This window comes from Aythya fuligula, chromosome 2, assembly GCF_009819795.1.
Source record: "Aythya fuligula isolate bAytFul2 chromosome 2, bAytFul2.pri, whole genome shotgun sequence".
In the NCBI taxonomy this organism is placed as follows: domain Eukaryota; kingdom Metazoa; phylum Chordata; class Aves; order Anseriformes; family Anatidae; genus Aythya; species Aythya fuligula.
The window spans coordinates 9,445,082-9,467,644 of NC_045560.1; the positions used below are offsets into that span (position 1 = coordinate 9,445,082).

Sequence of the window (22,563 nt, forward strand, 5' to 3'; positions counted from 1 at the left end):
ATAGCCTGGGTTAGTTCAAACTATGTAGATTTTTATTAATGAATTTCACCAGTGAGCACTGACTAAAAAGGGCATTGATCTCACAAACTAAAAGACAGGAGTTAAATGAAAACTCAGCAGCTTTCAGTCAGCAAATCTGTTGGGGCAGACCCAGAGGAATTAATAAGTACCTGCAGGGGAAGGTGCTACGGGTGGTAACCTGGAGATACACCTGGAGGATTTACTTCAGCAGTCTTAGTGTCAGAATGAGGGAAGACAACTCATTTTGCTCAAAAGCAGTGTGGAGAAGATAAATGACTCGTCCAAGGTCAGACACAAAGATTGTGGAAATTCTAGAAATGCCAGGAGAGATTTTTTTTCTAGAGTATTTTTATAGTTCAGTTTTCATCATGCCTGACTTAAAAAGCTGTAGGAGGCATCTAGCTCTGAATAAACAAACAAATAAATTAATAAATAGAACACAAATACTGAGCAACAGGGATGTGTCTTTAAAATATTAAGGAAATCATTTTTCTCACCTATCGATTCCTTCTGAAATGGTTTGAACTGAAGCACATTTGACAGCCAGCAACTTTGTAGTGCCTTAAGACTTTGCAAAATGTATTCCAGATGAAAAGTGTCCTTTCACAGAAAATCTCTCCCTGCAGCCTTTCTCTTTCATACAAGTACAAATATCAGTTCTGCTGATCACAGTGGTGGCAGTATGACATGGGGATGAACAATGGCTCAGGTAGGCGGGTACCATGCTAGAAAGTCACAGCAGAGCCTTCAAGTAGCTTGCACTGTTCTGAGGATCTGACTGCTCAGAATAAATTCATTCTGGTATTAAGCTTTCAGTCTGTATAGTCAAAAAAGACTGGATGTAAAGGCTTATGTATTCTTACATGAAGCCGGCTGCTTTTTCTATTGACAAGAACAAAAAATGATCATATGAAATCAGTCTCAAAATCTTTCTGGTGCTGCTTTGATATTTCCTGTGGTGATAAATAGCACGATATGCTCAATAGTGGCAAATTACAAAGGAGCCAGTATCTACCTATGTGTATCATTTAGTTACTAAATAACATTTTCATGACTTTTAGGAGGTGAGGAGGAAAAATAGCAGACAGATGGCTAAAGAATGACTATTCCCCTCATTCTGTATGAAAAGAGAGAGAAAAAGAGAGAGAAAGATGTTAAAAAGAAATCCATGAATAGCACAGAACTGAATAGCATAGGAAAACTGTTAACAGAGATTACCTCAGCAGGAAGTAAAATTGTACCAAAGAAACAATTCTATATGAAGTCTCATTTCCAATGAATCATGCCATTGTCTTCAATTTCATTCTAAATGTGAAACCTGCCCTTACTGCTTGTTCTCTGTTGTGGGATCACTGTCAAAACAAAGAACAATTATAAAATGTTCCCTCAGTTCTGAGTTCCTATTCACTAAGTGATGCCAATATGATGCAGAGATCTAAATGTGAAATTTGTAAAATGGAAACTGGATTTCACCTTTTTTCTTGTATTTAGATGCCACGAGAAAGTTGGAAGAGTATAATTCAGGTTTTAAGTGCTTTTTATACTCTCATGAACAAGAAGACTGCATTTACTAGGTACTGGTAGCCAAAATGGTAAATCTAAAATGATAATCCACAAAGTTCTAGGACAGTATCTGAAATATCTGCCATAATTTATTTATTTAGATATGGCATTGCTAGATTTGAATGATTAATTAGTCTAAGCAGATTGTTATTTCTTTCAATATAGCATTTTATTGATGATTAAATTTATATATTTCTCTGAAATATTGCTTTACTTTAATTCTTGGAAAATATTTGTACTTCACAAACAGGTGATAATAACTCCATTTATACATTTTTTGCTAAAGTTGTCTGTCCATTTTCACCCAAACTTTGGATTATATAGTTCAGCAATATACATGCTTTCCACATTTTCCTATGAGATGTGAAGTGATGATGAAGGCAAATATTGACATTTTCTTTATTCGAAAAAATATGAAATTTCTCATTATTAGAAAAATCTGTTGCCCTGATGACAAATTACGTGATGAAACAGAAGGAGGATGTAAATCTTAGAGTTTTAAAAGCATCTAATATTTACTCAAATTATATTCAGCTGTACTTATCTAGCATGCTGCTGGAATAGTGTTATCAATAAATCTATAAATAGGATGCAAAATGCATGTGAGCTGTCTGTGCATGAATAAAGAGCAGAACAGCAGTAAATTATAGCATAATATATAGTTTATAATGAAGCAAACGGAATGCCTTGACAAGTTAACGCAACATATTTTGTCACTGAGTGTGAAAGATTCATTACGCATCAGCCTTGAGAAAGCTGGATTTCTGAAGCATGGGGTCATCCAGGACACATGACGTAATGAGAGAGCATGGAAACATGCACAGAACGGCAAAAATAATCTTCTGAATAATAATGCCACATTAAATTTTCAGCTAAAATTCAAGTCCTACCCAGTACTTCATTGTTCAAGAGATGTCAGGAGTACAATAAGAAAGAACAAAATAATGAAGCCTGACTTTCTATGGATTTGTTTCCCACAGGAGGCCCTAGTTTCTTTTAGAAACTAGGCCTTATACACTGTTTTTTTTGTTTTTGTTTTTTTTTTGTTGTTGTTTGTTTGTTTTTGTTTGTTTGTTTGTTTTTTGTTTGTTTGTTTTTGTAGTTTTTGTTTGTTTGTTTTGGTTTTGGTTTTGGTTGGTTGGTTGGTTTTTTGTTGTTGTTGTTTTGTGTTTTGTGTGAGTGTGTGTGTCTGTTAAAGTCAGGTTTCATTTAGTTGAGAAACTCCTCTAGCCACCCTATTTTCATGAAATTTGGGGAAAATTGGTGTTTTGGGGAACTGTCTTTGGGATCTGCCAAAGATGACCGAAGCTGCCAGATTTCCAAGTTGGTCAGAGGGGAGGACACACACACAGGTCCAGACACATATACCCAGCAGACTGCTGACAGTGGCAAAGTGCCACAGGACGTTTAATTCCACCTGACCCCAGAAATGACAGATAAATTTTCACCTGCTGTGCACACTGGCCTGGCAGAACTGTGTGGATGCTGTCCCCTCAGCTCATGACACCAGCCCCCCAGGAGCAACGTCATTGTGTCCCAAGCACTGCCATGGAGGGAAATATTAGCAGCTGACAGTGATGCTGTTTTGGGCATACTCGGTAAGAAATATTGGTGCTTGGCAGTGTAGGAAAGGGTTTAAAACTGAGGACAAGGCAGGTGGAGAAGTGCCATGGGGTACTGCAGTCTCTGGACTGCTGTGACATCATGAGGCATTAGAAGTTTATCGAAGGGACTTTATGGGGAAGCAATTATTCCATTCCCTTTTGTAACGCTAAGATCAACCCTGATATTTTCTTAAAAGCGAAAAAAAGAGAGAGTTTCTCAGGATTTAGCAGCTTCAGCACTGGTTTCGAGCGAGCTCCCGGCCGCCCCGGGACGCCGAGGCAGCAGAGGGCGCCGCTGCGCGAAATGGCGGCCGCGCGGCGGAAGGGGAGCGCGCCTCTTCCACAAGATGGCGGCGCCCCGGCGCGGCGTGGCTGGGGGGAGGATGAAGAAGCGGGGAGCAGCGGCCGGCCGGGCTCGGCGCGGCGGGGGGAAGCTGGATCGGCTGCGGCTGGCGGTGGAGGAGTTTGTGAAGGCAGCCGGAGACCAGCCTCCGCTGCCCGCGTCGGTAGGGTCGGAGAGACCGAACGGAAAGAGCCGCCGGGAATTGAGGAAGGAGAAGCGCAGGCTCAAGCGGAGCCGCCGCCGCCTGCAGCGACACGGGGAGACGGGGGAAGCCGCCGCTGCTCCTGCCCGGCCGGCTCCTGCCGCCAGCCCCAAAGTCCCGGTGTCGCCTCCAGCCGCTGTAAAGAAGCGCCCGGAGCCGCCGCGGCAGCAGAAAGCGGTGCGGCCGCCGGTGCCGGCCCCTCGGCCGGCCGCCATCTCCTGGTCGCGAAAACGGGCGCTGCTGGAGGCCAACGAGGAGGAGGAGAAGGAGATCCGGCGGCTGGAGCGGCGGTTGGGGCTCAACAAGCGCCGCAAGAAGAAAGGGAACAGCGGGGCGGAGGGGCTGCCCCAGAGCTTCGTGCGGGACGGGCTGGACTACGTGCTGGGAGTCCTGGGCTCCGGCGCCGGGCTCGGCGAGCTGTGCGAGGACAGCGACCGGGAGGAGGCACCGGGGCTGAGGGCGAGCAAGGGGGCTCCGGAGGAAGACGAGGAGGAGGAAGAGGAGGTGGCCCCGGGGGAGGATGAAGAGCTGGAGGACGCCTCTGACGCCTCCGAAGGGGAAGATGTGGAAGAACAGTGGGAGAGTGATGGGAGCTCGGTCCCCGAGGGTGAACCAGAGGCACGCGAGCCCCCGGACCCGCAGGAGGAAGAGGAGGTAGGGTGTTTGTCTGAAATAGCACAAACTTGCTTCCCAAAGCACCATGAATGTAAAATAGACTTTACATCGACCCTGCAAAGTGTTTGCTCTCTAACCAGCATGTGGAATGTGGGTGAAAACAGCGCTGGGTCTACCAAGCCTTGACTTCAGAGGTTTGCCAAGTCCTAGGGACAAACACACGTGGAGGGTATGGTAGGACAAAGCACAAAGCATTGTTTGTATATACAAGATTAGCAACTAAAAGGAACAAAGAAGTGTGACCATCTCAGTTCCAGAAGATCCAGATTAGGCCTTTCCACCAAGACCATAAAAAGTTTGTTAAAAATGAATACCATCTGGGAATGGGAGTGTTTCTTCTTCCAGATGATCCCAGAGGGTTCTGCCTGTGGTATAGGCTTTGTAGCAAAGAGAAGAGGAAGTCAAACAGATCGTTTAGCCACGTGGCACCAACTTAAGCTGTTAGTACCCATGCACCTGAGGCTTTCACGTGTACAGGTTTCTGTTGTCTACCTGGATAAAACAAATATTCAAGATACCAGTTTTAATAAGAATAACTTACATGAAACTTCACTTGAAGGGGAGGGGGGATTTTTTTGCTGCTGTCAGGTTGATCGTAAGCAGTAAGTTGTTGCATGTTGGTTTTGTTTCTGAATGAAGTTGTTCCTTTGACATTAGTTATTGGACAGAGAAATATATGTTTAAGTAAAAGACTGATATTCATCTTAAATAGAAATGTATGTGTTTATTTAAAATACTTAAGTACTTAAAATGGTAGTCTCATTTGCTATTCTGTTGTTTTCTTGGTAAGGATCATAATCACAGTGCTACGAAGTACGTTCCCCCTCAAGTGAGAAAAGCTCAGGAGACACTAGATGACAAGAAAAGAGAAGAATTGGGAAGACTGAAGAAAATGGTGAATGGTCTCATTAATAGGTAATGTAATAAGGACAAGTAATTAATCTTTCTGATTCTGTGTGACAGTGATCATCATTCAAAGAAAAGTGGCATGGATGTGACTTTTGTCTTTTCAAACTACATTTAATTTGGCAGTCATGTCTGCTATCCTTAATAATAATTGTCTTTGTTGATAGAGATTCTTCAAAGTTGGTGGTTATAGAAGCTGAAAAAATGAAAAATAAATTCAAGATTGGGCTGAATTCCACATGGCTGTTGCCTGCAAATGCTAGCAATAATTCTCTTAAGTGTCAGTTGGAGTATGCCTATTTGAAAAAAAAATAAAATTGCATTTTGACATGCCTGCTATATTCCTCTTAGCATGTTTTTTATAAATTAAATAAAGTTAAATTTTCTTTAGCACTGCAGTCAAGGAAGAGCAACTTTATATTACTTTATAGCTTAAAGTACTGAAGACCAGAAAAAGTAATTAACGCTTCCATGTGCTTTTAATTTTAGAATACCCTTAAAATAAGAAATCTGTTTATACTTTTATCTATTATCTGTAAAATTCAGACTACAGAATACAGTTTTAGTTACTTAGGATTTGCTATATCTGATATGTTACAGAAGTATGAAGTGTTTTTGTAATTAGTTTTTCCAAAGACTGTGGTGTGCCATAGTTAATACTGAACAGGAACAATTTTTTAATAAGGCTGTTCAGTATGACAGTAAGGACATTGATAGTGTTTTGTAAATATTGCTGCTAATCTGTTCCTACTTGTAAGTACTTTAAAAAAAAAAAAAAATGTTCTGGAGTTTCATTTTTATTTTAGTGAACACAGCAAAATACAAAAGGTTCCTTTCATTCATCTTTATTCTTTTTAAAAGAGCTAGCTTGGCTTTACAGAGAGGTTGTATGTTGGATAAATTGAAAATTGTGGAACTATGCAAAAAGGCGAAACAGTGAACATTGGATTTTGTTTCTCAATAGGTTGAGTGAACCAAATTTGTCCTCCATTAGTGGACAGCTGGAGGAGCTTTACATGGCCAACAGTAGAAAGGACATGAACGAAACTCTAACAGATATTCTTATGAATGCTTGTGTTACTGCGGTTGCCATGCCTGCAAGACTGATGATGGAGCATGTCCTTTTGGTCAGCGTTCTTCATCATACAGTAGGAATTGAGGTAATTTTTGTGGCTGGGACTAACTTTGTTTAATAATACATATTGGGCGGTGTTTTTTCTTGATGTCTTTTTCTTGATTGCCTTTTAACTTCTGATCACAGAATCACAGAATTGTGTAGGTTGGAAGAGACCTCAAGATCGTCGAGTCCAACCTCTGACCTAACACTAACAAATCCTCCACTAAACCATATCGCTAAGTTCAACATCTAAATGTATTTTAAAGACCTCCAGGGATGGTGACTCCACCATTTCCCTGGGCAGCCCATTCCAATGCCTCACGACCCTCTCAGTAAAGAAGTTCTTCCTAATATCCAACATGTCACTAAATAACATATTTCAGTTGATAGATGAACTCTCTTTGTATTTGTAGCTTGTTTGTTTGCTGTTCACAGGTTTATCTGACTAATTATATCTGACTTATTGCTTTATCTGACTAATTACTTTGTAAATTAACATTGGTCACTGTTATAAAACTTCCCGTTTCCAATTTTAAAAAGGGTTAATATTACTACTGTGGTAATGGTGTGGGTGTCTTGTTTGAACCTTAGCAGTAATGTGATCTCTACCTACCTATATTTTGGTATGCTTCTTAATTCCAGTCTTTACCATTAGTTAACTCTTCATAAATACAGGAATTCCAGAATTTTGTTCCCAGCTGTACCTCTGACAAACAGCGAAGTCTTATTCCCACTTTAAACTAGTCTCATGCTCATCAACTGCGAAAATGTGGTGTGTTGTGATTTTACTGTCCTACACTTCAAATATTTAGTTCTGGAATGGTAAACTCTGTGATGCATTTGGTCTTGGACATGCATCTTTTACCGGATATATGACTAACAGTAACAGCATGCTAGCTTGACAGCTGAGAAAATGTGTTCATGAAGATTGTATAAACAAATTTTGATATGCATACTGTAATTTTGTAACATTTGTAGCTTTAAAAGGCAACTGGATGACATATAAGAGGTATAAATAACATACTTTAATAAAATGTGACACAAACTAGTTACTATTTGTACATGTAGTACATCCCTTTTTGTTGAGAGGAACAATATTATTTAAAATTAATAATGGCAGTGCCTCAAAAATGATTATTTTACAGTTGTCTTTAAAATCTGCTAGTGGTTAACTGCTGAATTGTTATTTTTTCCTTAATGGAACTTTTGCCAGGTCGGTGCTCACTTCTTGGAAGCTGTGGTGAAGAAATTTGATGAACTCTCTAAAAGTGATGCTGAAGGGAAAGAATGTGAAAATCTGCTTGCCTTGATTGCCCATCTGTATAACTTCCATGTAGTTCATTCCCTGCTCATCTTTGATATTCTGAAGAAGCTTGTTAGCACTTTCACTGAAAAAGATATTGAGCTGATTTTGTTTCTTCTGAAAAACGTGGGCTTTTCCTTAAGAAAAGATGACGCATTGGCTTTGAAGGACCTGATCAGTGAAGCCCAGAGCAAAGCACACACAGCAGAGAAGAATTTTAAGGATCAAACTAGGGTATGTGTGTATTAAGGGTTTTCTTTTCTGAATCAACATTGCTCGTGTACATGTGTATGTTTACCAGAATGTTTTCCATTATACTCTAGATTCTAGAGTTCATTAGAGTTCAGTCGCTGCATTCAGTTATTTATTTTCTTTTTGTCTTTCCTCATTAGTTCTTAGGACACAGATACCAAAATGCTTGCAACTGGGGAAACTAGAGCTGTCACATATACTATGCAGTGACTAATTCTTCTGTTTCATACTTCTTACACTTCAAACAGTGGTCACTGGGGGCTGGCATTTAGCAGATAAGGCTTTGAATTGAAGCTTGAACACGAATACAATAGGAGTTAGAGTAAACATCCTTCTCTGTATTCATGTACTCTAACTTTCAGTGTATGTTGCCAGATGAGTTGCTTATTCTCACAGAATAGCACTTTGAAAATACGCTTTCTACTTACTAATTAAACTTGCAGCATGTAATCCACATAAATATTTCTTTTCCTGATAGGTCCGTTTTATGCTAGAGACTATGTTGGCACTGAGGAATAACGACATGCGTAAGATTCCTGGTTATGATCCTGAGCCAGTTGAAAAACTCCGCAAATTGCAAAGAACACTGGTGAGAATTTTCTTGACATAAGTAGAATAGCTGTTCTTACACTACAAATAATCAACTCTGGTTTATGTCAGCTTGATGGTGTATTATATGCTATATAGTATTTAATATATACTAATATAATTTTTTATATATATATATATATATATGTATAAAATCATTTAACAGTCTGATATTCTTGTGGACAAAAATTGCTTCTTAGGTAGTACTTGAATAATCTCATGTGTTTAAATTTAGCTAGGCATCAAACAACCTTCTGCAGAAGAGTCTGGGAAAGTACGTAATATGTAGCCAGAGGGTTTGAGGCAAAGTCCTGTACTTGACAAAGAGACTGGAATGTTTAATGATTGTGCAGATGGAATGAGTCATCATGACAGTTTTTTTCCCATAGATTTTAAATGCAGGCACCTGTTTGAAAGTTCACCAGAACTATTTTGGAAGTCCAGGACTTCTTAAATTTTATACGTTTTGTTTATTGTTTTCTTTTCTGGGAGCCTTGTGGGTGATGTCTAGAACAATCTAGCATAAAATGCATGAAAATAATTGTCTCTTTGGAGAGCTAATTAATTTTCACAATATTTAAATCTGGTTCCTAGAGCATATGCATCTGCAGCATGTTATTTTTCAGAAACTTTTAAGTCCAGCATGCACAAATCAGCAATGATAGGTAACCTAGTTCTGTAGAATTTCCTCTCAATTTTTCACAACCCTCTTAGTACACCTCTAGACTCTTCAGTTGAAAATTTTTATTTTGTTTGAAGAGATTATACATTTTATTTGAATTGTATAAAACTTATGGCAGTTTGTCATTTTGTCATTCTGTTTGATCATAAATGTTCAATGGGAAAATCATGACCGGATCGGAAACTAATTGGAGCATCTTACAATGTCATAATCAAATCCAAATTGTAATTGAGTTTTATGAGTGAAAGATGGCTATCTTTTCATTGATCATCTTTAAAAAAAATAATAATAAGAAGAAGATGAAGTTGATCAAACCTATGCTTAGAAGCTTTTACTATTTGAGAAATTGGAGTAAATGGAAAAATCTGGAAATTATTTTCAGGTTACTGCCTGAAAGAAAAGGTTGTGGGAAAGAAATGTGAAGGTCTTTATAGAGATCAACTTACTTGTATTTGTTTAAAGTATTTGTTTAGAAGTGATTCTAAATAATTAAATATGCTAAAAAATAAAAATCTGTTGCTACTTATTATTGTGCTGTTACTCAAGGTACACAGCAGTAGTTCGGGAAAAGAAACTCAGCTCCGTGTCTCCCTGGAATCACTCCTCAATGCTGATAAGGTTGGTCGCTGGTGGATCATTGGGTCGTCCTGGAGCGGAGCACCAATGATTGATAATGCAAACAGCAAGACTCAGCAAAAACTGCACATTGGGAAGGTAAATCCAAGTAGGACTAATAGAACTAATAAGTTGAATCGTTTAATCTTCTAAATGCTGTTGATACAGACAAATAAGCTCATTTAAGAGCCCACCAAAAAGAGCCTTGGTGGACTCTTGTAAGATGAAGCTTTCAGATTGTAAGATCTGATATTAAAATTTTCAAAATGTTGGACTCATGCCCTTCAAAAGAGCTATTATCATAATATTATGATGCGGTGTTTTTTCTTCTCCTATGCAATTATGAAGTAGTTTGAGATGGTTGTGGTCACGTACATTAGGAAAGCACTTCTTAAAGATAATTGGCACAGTTAAACTAGGTTTCCCTAATTGAAAAAGCTCCTGATGATTCCTGTGCCTTTATTGGACAAAAGTTCAGGACCTCTGGATTCATGCTTCACGCTTTACTGCAGGTTTTTATTAACGGTCATATTAGAGGCTGCACAGAAATAGCTCTCTTTAAGAGTTTCCTTTTTTTTTTTTTTTTTTTTTTTCTTCAGGTGAGCTCAAAGATAATAGAGCTTGCTCGTAAGCAGAGGATGAACACTGATATCAGGAGAAGTATTTTTTGCGTATTGATGACAAGTGAAGATTTCCTGGATGCCTTTGAAAAGCTTCTGAAGTAAGTACTGACTAGGTCAGAAGAAAGCCCAGAACTAAAAATAGTGATAGCTGGGAAGGAAGAATAATATTGCTGGTCTCACCAGTTAGTTGAAATGGGATCCAAGTGTGTAACTAAGATCCATGTGAGGATGGAGAGGAAGGGTACGAGGGGGACCAAACCCTGGATGCAAGGAGTACTAGGGGTCAGGCAGAACTGACTGGTAGCCAGATGAAAAAAGCAGCCTCTGTTATTGTCACTTAAGTCTGGAACTGTGATTTACAGCATCCTTTGATTTAAGGAGCCTATATGTGTTTGTATTGAAGATGTGGATCTTAATCTAGCAGATCCTAATATGTTGCAGGCTTGCTTTCTTTACTTCTTGCCACCTTGCATGTCTCTGTCCATTCTTGCAGGACCTGGTAGCGTTCTAGCACCTCAGTTTCTCTCCCACCGAATTTATTAGCTTTGGACTTGCTCCAGGGTCCCATATCATGTTAAGACCGGTTTCCTCAACACTTGACACACTTCTCTTTAGAAGAGTATGTGATCAGGGAAGAGCTCAAAATAAGTTATTCTTTGGGTTTGTCAGAATATTAATTGCAAGTCTGTAGTAACTGGGAGGAGAGAGATCAGGTCTGAACTTTCCTGTTGCAGCCTTGTAATTCATAGGAATTGTTCTTACCCTGATGGCATGCAATTATTTAATTTGCTAACCAAACCAAAACAGACTCCGTAATAAAGTCAACTAATGTTTGATTAAATGCCACTTCTGCAAAACACAGCTTGGATTTAAGACTGTGATGGAGTCATTCCAATATCTTAATATGGCCTGTTCAATTAAAAGAAATTAGCTGCTGCTGCTGCAGTTCTTGCCAAGGCCTGGTAGCTCAATTTGCAAATTGATCCTTGACTCTCATCTGTGCTATTTAAACTAGTATACAAATCTATATACATACAGGCTTGGCAGAAAAACTGTGTCTGCAGATTGCCTGCTGTGTGTTGATTCAGATTTTTATGCGGCAAATGCAGAGAGAAGAGGACTCTAAAATCTGTCCACATCTGGCAGGGTATAATGGAAAGCACGCAGACTAGTCAGTGAAGGAATTAACTTTAATGCAAACATGCTTTTCAGAGTGTATGGGAATTTATATTCATATGTTTGATGTCAGGCTCTTGAGGAGGAGCATAAAGATGTACTCTAATTGTGCTTGTTGATTCATCTGCTGCTACATCTCTGGCAGAACTGAGTTGTTGTGAAATGGTCATTTAAACCATTTTAAACCCAGCCTGTTACAGTTTGCTCGTCTTTCTCCTCCTTTTGGGAAAAGTAAGTCACAGAATGGCTCAGGTTGGAAGGGACCTTAAAGCCCAGCCAGTTCCAACCCCCTGCCATGTGCAGGGATGCCACCCACTGGATCAGGTTGCCCAGGGCCCCATCCAGCTTCGTCTTGAACATCTCCAGGGATGGGGCATCCACAGCTTCTCTGAGCAACCTGACACACGGTGCAATTGGCCACTGCCTGCTGAGTGATGCCCAGCCAGACCCTGAGCAGTGGCAGTACTGTCCCCCACCCATCTCCCTGGTCAACTCCCTGTATTTATTGTTCAGCACAATGCCATGTGGCCATCAGCACCGGCCATCCCTTTGGCCAGTTCGGGACAGCAATTCTGTAAGTGGTTTCGTGGAGAAGAACAACTTGAGAAACTTCAAATCTCACAAAAATTGTAATAGGGGAAGAAGGCTTAGCTAGCCCGTTGTAGTGTGTTGTGCAATTCCAAATAGTGAGTATGGGATTGCATCTGCTATACTCACTTAAATTGATTTTTTAATAGGTGGTATTGAATGTTGCTTTTTTTGATCTAAATCCAGTGATAATTTTGGGCTCCAGCTGATGATAACTAATCTACTTGGGGGCAGGCTTCTGCTGGTGAGAAATAACCTGCTTCAGAGACAGTTACTGAGTATTTGGAGGGCAATTTTTAAATTGATTAAGACATGCATGTCTCTGGGAGCATTGTACCTCTGGAATGATTTAATAGGTGAGGTGCTTGCAGCTTCTTTACGCAAAGTTACCAGGCTTATGAAATCTGTGCAGCTTTATGGTGAAGTTCAGCAGTGAAAAGACAATCCCAACACTTACATTTTAGTTGTTTAGGAATATCAGGTCTGAAAAGAGAAAACAGTGCTAGGTCTGTGAAGAAGTGAGGGTAAGAACAAAACATCAAATGCTGCTTTTCTTGGTTACAACTGTCTAGCAACGTATTTCCAAAATAAGTTATGTTAGAAGTGATGATGAACAAGGAAAAAGGGAACGTACCAAATTAGTGACTACACTGTAACTTCACAAGTCATCTATTAGATACATGCCAGATAGCTGACTACTTACTTATGTTTTCTGAACAAACTTTTGTTGCTCTGTGACAAACTCAGATAGACCTTGGCTGATGGGAGAGCAGTGAATGATATCGCAGACCAGCGCTTGCGGTGCTGTTTTCTTCTGGGGAACCAGACTGAAGTTTTCTCCATTTATTAGCAGTCAACCTAGAAATCATCCCAGACTTTCCTATTGTAAAACCTTACGTTCTGTTTCTTGGCTGAGTGACAGTATTTTCTCTAGTACGTGTCTGTGATCAAATGCAATGACAGATGTCTGGAAGGGTGTACAAGCAATGGATGTTAGACTCAAGCTATGACAAGCTGTACCCTCCAGACTGTAGAGCAAGTTCCAGTGGGGTCAAACTTTGTTATAAAATGCATTTGAGTTATACCAATGCTGTATGAAACTTGAGCTTGAAGCAATGAAAATAATTTTGTTTGACGTTTTGCAGATTATAATATTAAGCATCCTTCATTTTAATTGGTTTTAATGCTGCCAAGCATCTGACAGCCCTGGAAGCTAAATCATATTATTCACAGAACAGGTGCATTGTGAGTTAGTTACTGTTCCTGGCCAAAGTGCCTCGGCCCTATTTTCAAGTGGTCAAATGTTCAAGTGGGAAGGCTGTTCAGTCCTTGGCCTTTATGCTGGGAGACAGCCAGCATAAGTACTTATTGATACTGTTTTCCTCAGGTGGTGCTGTTCTGTTTTGTTGTCCAAGCAGCTTGTCTCACAGTTTATCCTCTGTGTTAGTACTCCAAGTTGTAGTGCTGCTGCTTTCAAAGCCCACATTATGACAAGACTCCGTGATGACACGGTTGTCTCCTCTGTTTTCCTTTGTGGAGAGCTGCAAACATGGAGTTGGGCTGCTATTTCCTCTCCAGGCAGTAATTATACTTCTGTCGTTCTGCCTCTATCTGTTGTGGTCTTATTTTTGCGGCCACTTCTCTAACACCAGTAATGCTGTAGCATTTCCATATTGCTGTACCAGGATGCTGATTTAGCCTACAGTCTTAGGGGTTTGATGCCATTCAGCCTTTTTTAAGGACTTTAAGAACTTCTGACAACCAGAATTTAATGCCTTTTTTTAAGGTATAAAAATGTTGAATGTTGTAACTTTTAATTAGTTGCAATAACTTTTTCCTTACTAAACTATCCTCTTTTCTAAATTTTAGGCTTGGACTGAAAGACCAGCAGGAGAGAGAAATTGTTCATGTTATCCTTTATTGCTGCTTACAGGAGAAGACGTATAACCCCTTCTACGCGTTTTTGGCTGGCAAGTTCTGTGAATACGAAAGACGATTTCAGGTAAAGAAAAATGCATTTCTACTTTTAGTGCCATTGTTATGGTTAGAAAGACAATTACTGACCACCTGAGAGTAGATGTGTGCCTGTTTACATCTCATGATCCTGAGGAAAAATTCTCCTGGTACACCTGTGCATTTAGTAAGGTAAACTGTTTCCTGCTCAGATCTGCCACTAAGTAACTTCTGTAGAAGGTTTGCTTTTTTTCTGTTTCACATGTTTAAAAGGACTTGAGCTATCCGATCAAAGATCTAATTAACAGAGGACACATAAAGAATAGAAGGTCAAAAGGTTTTGTAATTTCTTACTTAAACAGTTCCTTGATTTGTTTTTGTTTTTTTTTTTTTTTTTTTCCTTTGACACCTAGGTGACATTTCAGTTTAGTATCTGGGACAAAATCAAAGACTTGGGCAACCTGTCAGCCACTGCCATCACCAATTTGGTTTCAGTGTTGGTTCACTTACTAAGGACAAAATCATTGCCGCTTTCAGTTCTCAAGGTTGGTGTGCTTTCTTTTCAAAATACATGTTCTCACCTTTCCAAGTTCTGTGGAAAACATATATTATTAGCTGTATGTACTTAACTGGTGCTTTGCATGTTCATTGTCATGAACAAAGATGAAACTTGTTCTAAAATTACCAGATTAATTTTATCAACTATAGTAGTGCTATCCTTTTGGGAAAAGGGGCCTGAGGTGATGGAAGCATACACAAATCCTGGATAATACAGCATAGAAACATCCTTGTCCAGTAGCAGTGTTGCTCTCAAACAAAGAAAAACTGCCTTGGAGCAGGTGATTTGGATCTCTCATTATCAGAGGCAGTGTTAATGAAATCCCATTGGATCTATAGGGATTTTAATGGTTTGGATGCCCTGTTCAATTCTAGATAAAGAACAGTTATGTGACTGCCGTTTCCTGTAGAGCATCTGGGGTTGGAACTGAGGTCCTTTTATTAGCAGGCTTTGCTAGTGAATTTTGTACCATCAGTTCTAGCTGACGTTTTTTATTAGACCAGAGAAAAAAATCTTCCGGGGGGGGGGGGGGCTTAAATTTCACAATAAGCCCATGGAACGTATTTAAAAGAATAATTTAAACGTGTTAAACAGGCAATATTCTGGATTGTCTTAGATTGTACTTTCGAAGTATTTATCAAATTGAATAATTACATCTTTGTATTGTGTTACTACCGGACTTGTTATTCCTTAAAAACTTCAGTGCTTGCTTATTGATTGGCTTTAGGAAGGCAGCATTCTCAACTAATTTTTCTGTGCATAACTTCAGCCTTGATATATATGGGACTCCAATCTAATTCTCTCTGTTCTAAAACCAGGTGATTGAATTCAGTGAACTAGATAAACCCAAAGTCCATTTCTTGCGACAAGTATTAAGCATGCTGTTAGTTAAAACAGATGCTGAAGATGTTGGTGATATTTTTGGGAGGTAAGTGAGAGAAGTCTCCAGAGAATCCTTCATTTGCAGTAATTTAGGAAGTTTGCTTATTTGTTTGCAATTATACACTGCCTTCTCTAAATACCAGAGATCCATCCCTTAAAAAGCAAGCTCGGCTGGGGGAAGGTGGTGGTGGGCCAGCAGGCATGAAGCATTTGTTTGTTAGTACAGGTTCTGATCTAGATGCAGCTGTGCAAAGTATTATGTACAACATAAGGCTTTCAGATATTTGGTGTATCATTTAGAATTTTCATGAGCAGAGCTCTGTAATTACCTGCATTCCTTAATGCATTCCTTACTGCTTTACCATCTGTGTGCAGTGAGGTTTGGTCTCCAAGCAGTCTTCGCTGGTAGATTTCTTTAGTACTTTTTCCTTTTTTCTTTTTACATTGCTGCGAGAAAGGTTTGTGGTTTTGTTTTTGTTTTTTAAACCAACATTGTATGGAAAATCTTGGTTTTATACAATTGACAGGGAACTTACTTTCTTTAAATCCTTCTTCACAATGATCAAAAAGATCTGTTTCGTTGAAGGTGCTAAAATGTTGTTCTGACACTTCTGTTTTGCTTAATCCCCTACAACTGATAAATGTATCTGTAAACATCCCTGAGTTCTATGAAGTATTACACAGTTCGTGGGATTCATACCCATACAGTTTGGGTTTCTTGTGACCCATGTAAAATTGCGTTCCAATATTCCAGTTGTTATGGAGACAGCTAAAATTTGCAAGTTACTCCAGGAAGAAAGTTATATTGTACTTGCAGTGTCACATAAAGCTGGGGAGGGAAATGTTGTTTCAGCTGTAACACAAGGAAGTTCAAACATGGTGTTTGCCTTGGTTTTTCTTTTCTGTAATGCAATTGTTTACGTAAAACAAGTTTAGTATTCTGATACTTCAATTTATTACTGAGGACCAATTGTATGTTGAGTATGTTTGGGCAGTTTGCCAAATCAATGTAGATATGCTGTTAATTTGAAAGCCTTTTTGGAAAAGCACCTTCTGTATATCGTTTTTTTTTTTATTTTAATATCTCTATTTGAAGGAAAAAAAATGCAGAAACTTTTGAAACAGTAGAAGTCTAATACTGTCTTTTTGTCTGTATTTTTACAGGATATCTGACAACCCCAAACTGGGAACGCTGCGGGAAGGCTTGAAACTTTTCCTTACCCACTTCTTACTGAAAAATGTACAAGCCCAAAAGAACAATGAAGAAGCCAGCCTATTAAAGGAAAGAGTTGAACTAGCAACCAGGTCTTTGCAAGCAAAAGAATCCAAATTCAAACTATAGTCTTTCTCGAATAAAAGATATGTAAAAACTAGGTTTGCATGAAGATGCGAGACTTTGTTAGTCTTTCAGACCCAAGTAATTGGGAATGAGGAGAGCCTTTTTACTGGAAAGGATCCATTTTTTGATGGAAATGGTTACTCTGCTCAGTGTACTAGTTACACAGATTTAATCAAAGGCAATATGAGGCCCATCTGAAGGAAGGGAAGATGTTTGGTTTTTTGACATGTCCCTTTAAGATTGATTACTTCTTGCAGATTAGAATCTGAAGAAGAGGTTGAATTTCTATCGTACTCCGGTCAGTAGTAATGTTCAGCATTGCATATTCCAGTCTCTCATTAAATCAATTGCAGAAAACTGACACTGTGTTTTTAAAGAATCAACCTTAACCAAAGGCTTTTAATAACTCATCAGTGCACTTGCCTGAAGGAACGGGCCACTAGATGGCATAAGAACTGGTGAGTCACTTTTGGAAGAAATCAACTTTTTTCTAAAAGTGTTGAATTTCTCAGCTAATTCTGTGAATTGTTAGAATAAAAAGACTTGAAGATCTGACTTTGCCCAATTATGTTGGGTTTAAAGATCACAGTAGAGTTTGATGCTATTTTAATTTGTTTTATTCAGCTTTAAAATCGGAATTGTTAGTCTTACGTTCTGCAATAATTAGATTTTCTAGGCGTAAAGAATAATATCAGCTTTTTAGTAAGAAAGTACTTTCTGTAAGGATTTGCTTCCACTTCCCATTCAGATGTCTTAAAAAATCATGTACATTTTCTTGTATAACACTCAGTTTTTGTCACTTTACCACTACACATTAAAATGAGATTTCCTAAAGGGTTTTGCTCTTTGGGTTGTCCTTATTCTAGCTGGGTAGCCAGCAAGGGATTGACCACAAATGTGTGGGGGCACGTCCTAGTCTGCATAAACTACCTGTGCTAGGGATGCCAGCCTTATTTCTGTAACCAGGCTTGGCCCCTGGTGTTCAGTAGTATAATCAGTTGTGGTGTCTCCTAATTGCATGTAATATCAACTGATCTATTCTCCATCTTCATGTCTGCCCTTGTTGGGGAAAAATGATTTCCAGAAAGCATCCACCAGAAGATTTTGAGTTCTGCAGCAAAAGAGCTGGCTGAGATGTGTGGGGTTTTTTTGTTGGTTTTAATCATAGTTCAATATGGAATACTTGATACAAGTAAAGCTTTCGGGAAGGGGAGTGTTTCTCCCAGCAGCAAGGGAGCTGTTTTTGAGGCCTTTCCCCTTTTGGGGAGGGCAAGTCGTAGGGAATAAAGTTATCCTGGGATCTGAGAGACCCAGTGTCAAATTCCCAGGTTATGCCTGCACATAACTAACACACAGAGATTGCTATCAAATGAACAAAGCAAGATGCTTTCTTCTACCTCTTTCAGATCGCTGGCAGCTTTAAGCCTTAAAAAAAAAAAAAAAAAAAAAAAAAAAGACTTTTTTGCTTAGTTGGATCTTACATGCAACAGATGGCAGTGGAAAAATGCTGCATTAAATTTTCTGCTACTTGGTATGGATTTTTAGAAGTATGGGCAGCAGAAGCAATGCTGTATTTTGTTGGACTGTGACACAAGTCACAATGTTGAGTGTGTATGAACAGAGCCTTTACAACCAACCATGCCAAACCTCCTGGCTTAGATTTGGTGGCTGGATTTGGGAGAACATCTCTGCAAGCCCCTAGAAATTCTGGCTGCTGTGGAACTGTGGGATCTAGGTGAGTAACAAGCTCTCCCCCTGGACTGCAGCAGCCACATAATTACCTTTTTTGCAGGGATTGAGGGAGACCCAGCATTTCAATGTGCTTGTGATTTAATAACATAAACTGAAACACGTTGCTTCAGCTGAGAGGTTGAAGCAACTTTGTTTTCAAAGACAAATTTGAGACATCTTCCTTAACCTCAGTGCAGCAGTGCCTGGTTTGAGTGCTTTGCTGATCAGAACTGACCACCCTTTGCCCATGGAAATCCTGCCTAGTGTTTTATGGGTCTGAGTCCATTCACTTGCTGCAGCTGCCTGAGGCAGTGCAATGCAGGTGTTGCTGTGCAATTAGAGGAGACGGTTTTAACCTTACAGTCTAAAATTACAATTGCTATTTTTTTAAACTGACTTTCATTATTATTTATTCCAAGCAGCGCATTTTGTTCTAACTCACAGTCAGTTATTACAGTTATTGCTTTGTTTCTGCAGGAAGCAGATTTTACCCGCCTGCAGCTTTTGCATTTGTCATATTTATGCATAAACATAAATTTTTTTTTTGAAAAACTGAATTTCCATGGAAAGCAGCCAAAAGGCGCTGCCAGTCCACGGTGCCGTAGTCGTGGTGCAAGGACAATTACTGCGGGGAGATGGGGAGTAAGTCACGCAATGTTGCTGTGATTCAGGGAGGGAAGAAGTGTCAGACAGAAATGTGATGATTTCAGGATGAACGTGGACTCGTGACCCTTGGATGCAGCCATTCTTGATATTTTTTTTTTCTGTGGACCAACTGGCTGAACATCTGCCGGCAGAGGTGGGAGGCAGGGCACAGTTTGCTATTTATCTGCGTGCTCATCTGCAGGCTTGTAGAGGTCTCTTCCTGTGAGCCAGTCAAAACTCGGTAAGAAATATTCCCTGACAGTTCTAATATGAAAGATGCTACTTAAAGTGTCCAAAATCCTTCCATAACGTGGCTGGGGGGGTTAGTGCTTCAGGAGCAGAAAAGGGCTTTGAATTGAGAAAAATACCCTACCCCGGAAAACCAAGCAGCTGTGGTTATAGCACTGATCCTTACATGTGACAAGCCAGGGGGAAATACGGGAGGATTTGTTTAGATACATTTAACTACAAGCCGGATGCTTCACTTTTTTTTTTTTTTTAGCCATACAGAAGAAAATTTAAGCTAAGCAGTAGTGTCCCCCCGTAGCTATTATCACCGTTTCAATTTTTGTTTTCCTTTAAGCTGACCAATGCTGTTTTTAACTTTCTCTGGTTTTTGTATCAAAATTAACGGGGCAGTAAAGTCTGGTTTTTCGCTTTGGCCGGAGTGTGATGCTGATAAATCATATGCGAGTCCTTTTTGGCAGGGTTTTAGCGCCGCACCTGAACGGTCCAAGTTTCTGCAGGGCTTTTTAACTTCCCCTTTTTCCCCCATCCCTCGCACCGGGCATGACGAGCTGGTATCGGTGGTGCTCTGAAAGAGCAAACGCGAGCAGCTCTGCCCTGCCATGAAGGTGAGCAACTCAATGCTGTGCTCAGAGCACATCTGGCATCGTTCGGTTTGTGTCGTGCTGCGGGTGAACCCTGCACACCAGCAGGCCCAGCCTGGGAGCAGCGTGGTGCCAAGTGTGCACGACGGTGCTTTCGGCTTTGTAAACACCCAAATATCAGCTCCTGTGCTTGGACATCACCTTGTAGTGAGTGTAGCGGCAGCTCTGTGCCTGGCCAGGACCCCTGTGCCTGGGAAGCAGCTCTTGACCTTTTCCTAAATCGGATGAGACAGTCTGAAGCTTTTATTTCGATGAGACAATCTGATCCGCAGGGTTGCTTTTCCAAAGGCGCGGCGGAGCGCCTTCACCTAAAGCCATTGCGGGGTTGGAGCCGTGTCAGGAAATTGTAGGTAGAGATGTGACTCTTTTACCAGATGCCGCTTCTCGTGATTTCATCTCCTGGAGGAAACTTGCCTCCAGTAAGGCTTACTTCAGCGGGAGGCCCACGGGTGTGCACATCACGGCTGCCCCCAGAAAACAGCTGCGCTATCACCACGGCTGGGGCAAGCTGCGGCCCTGCTTAAGAAAGCTGTGAATTACAGCAGCCTTCCCCTGATTTAGATGCACGTACAATGCAGAATCAGGTATCACTTCCCTAACAACACCGTGAGGAAATGAAATGAGCAGCTATCAAGGATAAATTTAGGAAGAGCCAGCTGGCACCAAACAGCTCTTGTGGCCTTGGACAAAGCAGTGTATGAAGGGAAGACTTGAAAGTGAATGCATTCAAAAATGGCAAAGAAACTTGATGTCACTAGGAGAGCCACAGGGTAGAATTGCAAAGAGAGACCCTTTATGAGCACTTCTCTTAAGGTCTTCTGTCAGTAGCAAGAAATGGTTGTTTCGGTCCCACCTCTGACAGATTTCCAGGTATGGCAGTTGTCACTAAACATCCATTACAGACCTTTTAGAGTTAGGGTGGTGAGAAGATCCTCAAACCTCCCTGGGGTGTGCAGGTATGAAATACCAGGAGTATTTCAGGGGGTAGAGAGCCACTCCATGGGAGCAGCCTTCAGGTATGGGCAGGGGATGAAGCTCGGTGTTTATACCACAAGAGATGAAGCTCTCTCACCAGTTTCTTACACCAAAGACTACACAGGTACCGTGCAGCACAAATTAGGAAGAGGTACACACAAGGGCATAGAAAGCAGACATGGGTGTGAAGCATTGCCTGTAGGCTGACGGAGAGCCCTCTGAGGCACAGCAAGCTTTCTCAATGTTATCCCCTATTCCTCAGCTGCTAAAATCGATGCTCGGATGTAAGCTCTGGATGTGTAAAGAGGAATTTGTGGAAGAGTCAAGGAGGACGTATTTCAAGTGTTTTGTCATTTTCTAGCTGATAAAAGAGCTTCCTCCCTCCTGTCCTTAAACCAAACGCTACCCGGGAGGATCTGTAGCATGACAGGCATTCTCTCTGGACAGCTCAGAAGTCAACAGAGGAGAAAAGGTTTTCTCAGGGTGCTACCAGCTCACTGCCTGCAGCTCCTGATGGTCCAGCCCCTGCTCTGCACACCCAGACTGGCCTCTCCACCTAATGTCTCTGTGGTCCCTTCTCTCTCCTCCTCTAAAACCCCCTGCCATGGGCTTTCCATCATGTGGACCCTGCCATACACTGAACAGCACCTGAATATGGGCTGAAGAGTGAAAATGTGGAAAAATGTATAGGTTTTATTATAACAAACCACATAAGTGGAGCTTGGTGCTGTGATGCTCTGGGAAGGACCACGAAGGCTCCCATCACCCAAATCTGCCTCCCCCCACACCCTCAGCTCACCCTGACAGGAGCACGTGGGATGCTCAGATGTGGCTTAAAAATGTCCCAGCCTCACTCAAGCAGGCCCCTAAGAGAAGATTGGGGCTAAAAGCATGGGAGGAGGGAAGGAAGGCAAGAAAATCCCTGCAGAAGCAGGGAGCTGGAAAGAGAGAAAGAGGCAGCAGAGACAGCAGGAAGCGCTGGCTTACGCTGCTGGATTGCTGTCTTAATTATCCCTGGCAAAAGAACAGTGATTAACATCACTGACTGTGGACAACCTTTATGTAATTACTCATTAACATTTCTAAAATTGCACCTAGCTGCTAGAGCAACGTGTGCTTTATAGATTCATCATGTTTAAGTCCGGAACGAGTCATTAGATGGTCCGTGCAGCCCTCCGTGCTCTGCCAGCCACGATCACACGGTGGAAAGGAGTCCCCAGGGAGGGCAGCCAGGGATACCCAGCGATGGACATCCCATCCTATTCCCTGAGATGTTGTTCCACATTGGGATCAACCCCGTGCCCTGTTCCTGGGTTAAAATCCGTGCTGGC

The 22,563-nt window shown here is 40.8% G+C and overlaps 1 protein-coding gene across 1 annotated transcript; it reads left to right on the forward strand.

The window, feature by feature from the left end:
* Nucleotides 1–721: 721 nt before the first annotated feature.
* NOM1 (nucleolar protein with MIF4G domain 1) lies at nt 722–17,343 on the forward strand. Its single transcript, XM_032183393.1, has 12 exons — nt 722–730; nt 3,386–4,387; nt 5,199–5,323; nt 6,279–6,474; nt 7,645–7,968; nt 8,465–8,575; nt 9,803–9,970; nt 10,471–10,592; nt 14,128–14,260; nt 14,625–14,756; nt 15,589–15,698; nt 16,817–17,343. The coding sequence occupies exons 1-12, from the start codon at nt 722–724 to the stop codon at nt 16,992–16,994; spliced, it is 2,610 nt and encodes an 869-aa protein (XP_032039284.1). The 3' UTR covers nt 16,995–17,343.
* Nucleotides 17,344–22,563: the final 5,220 nt, after the last annotated feature.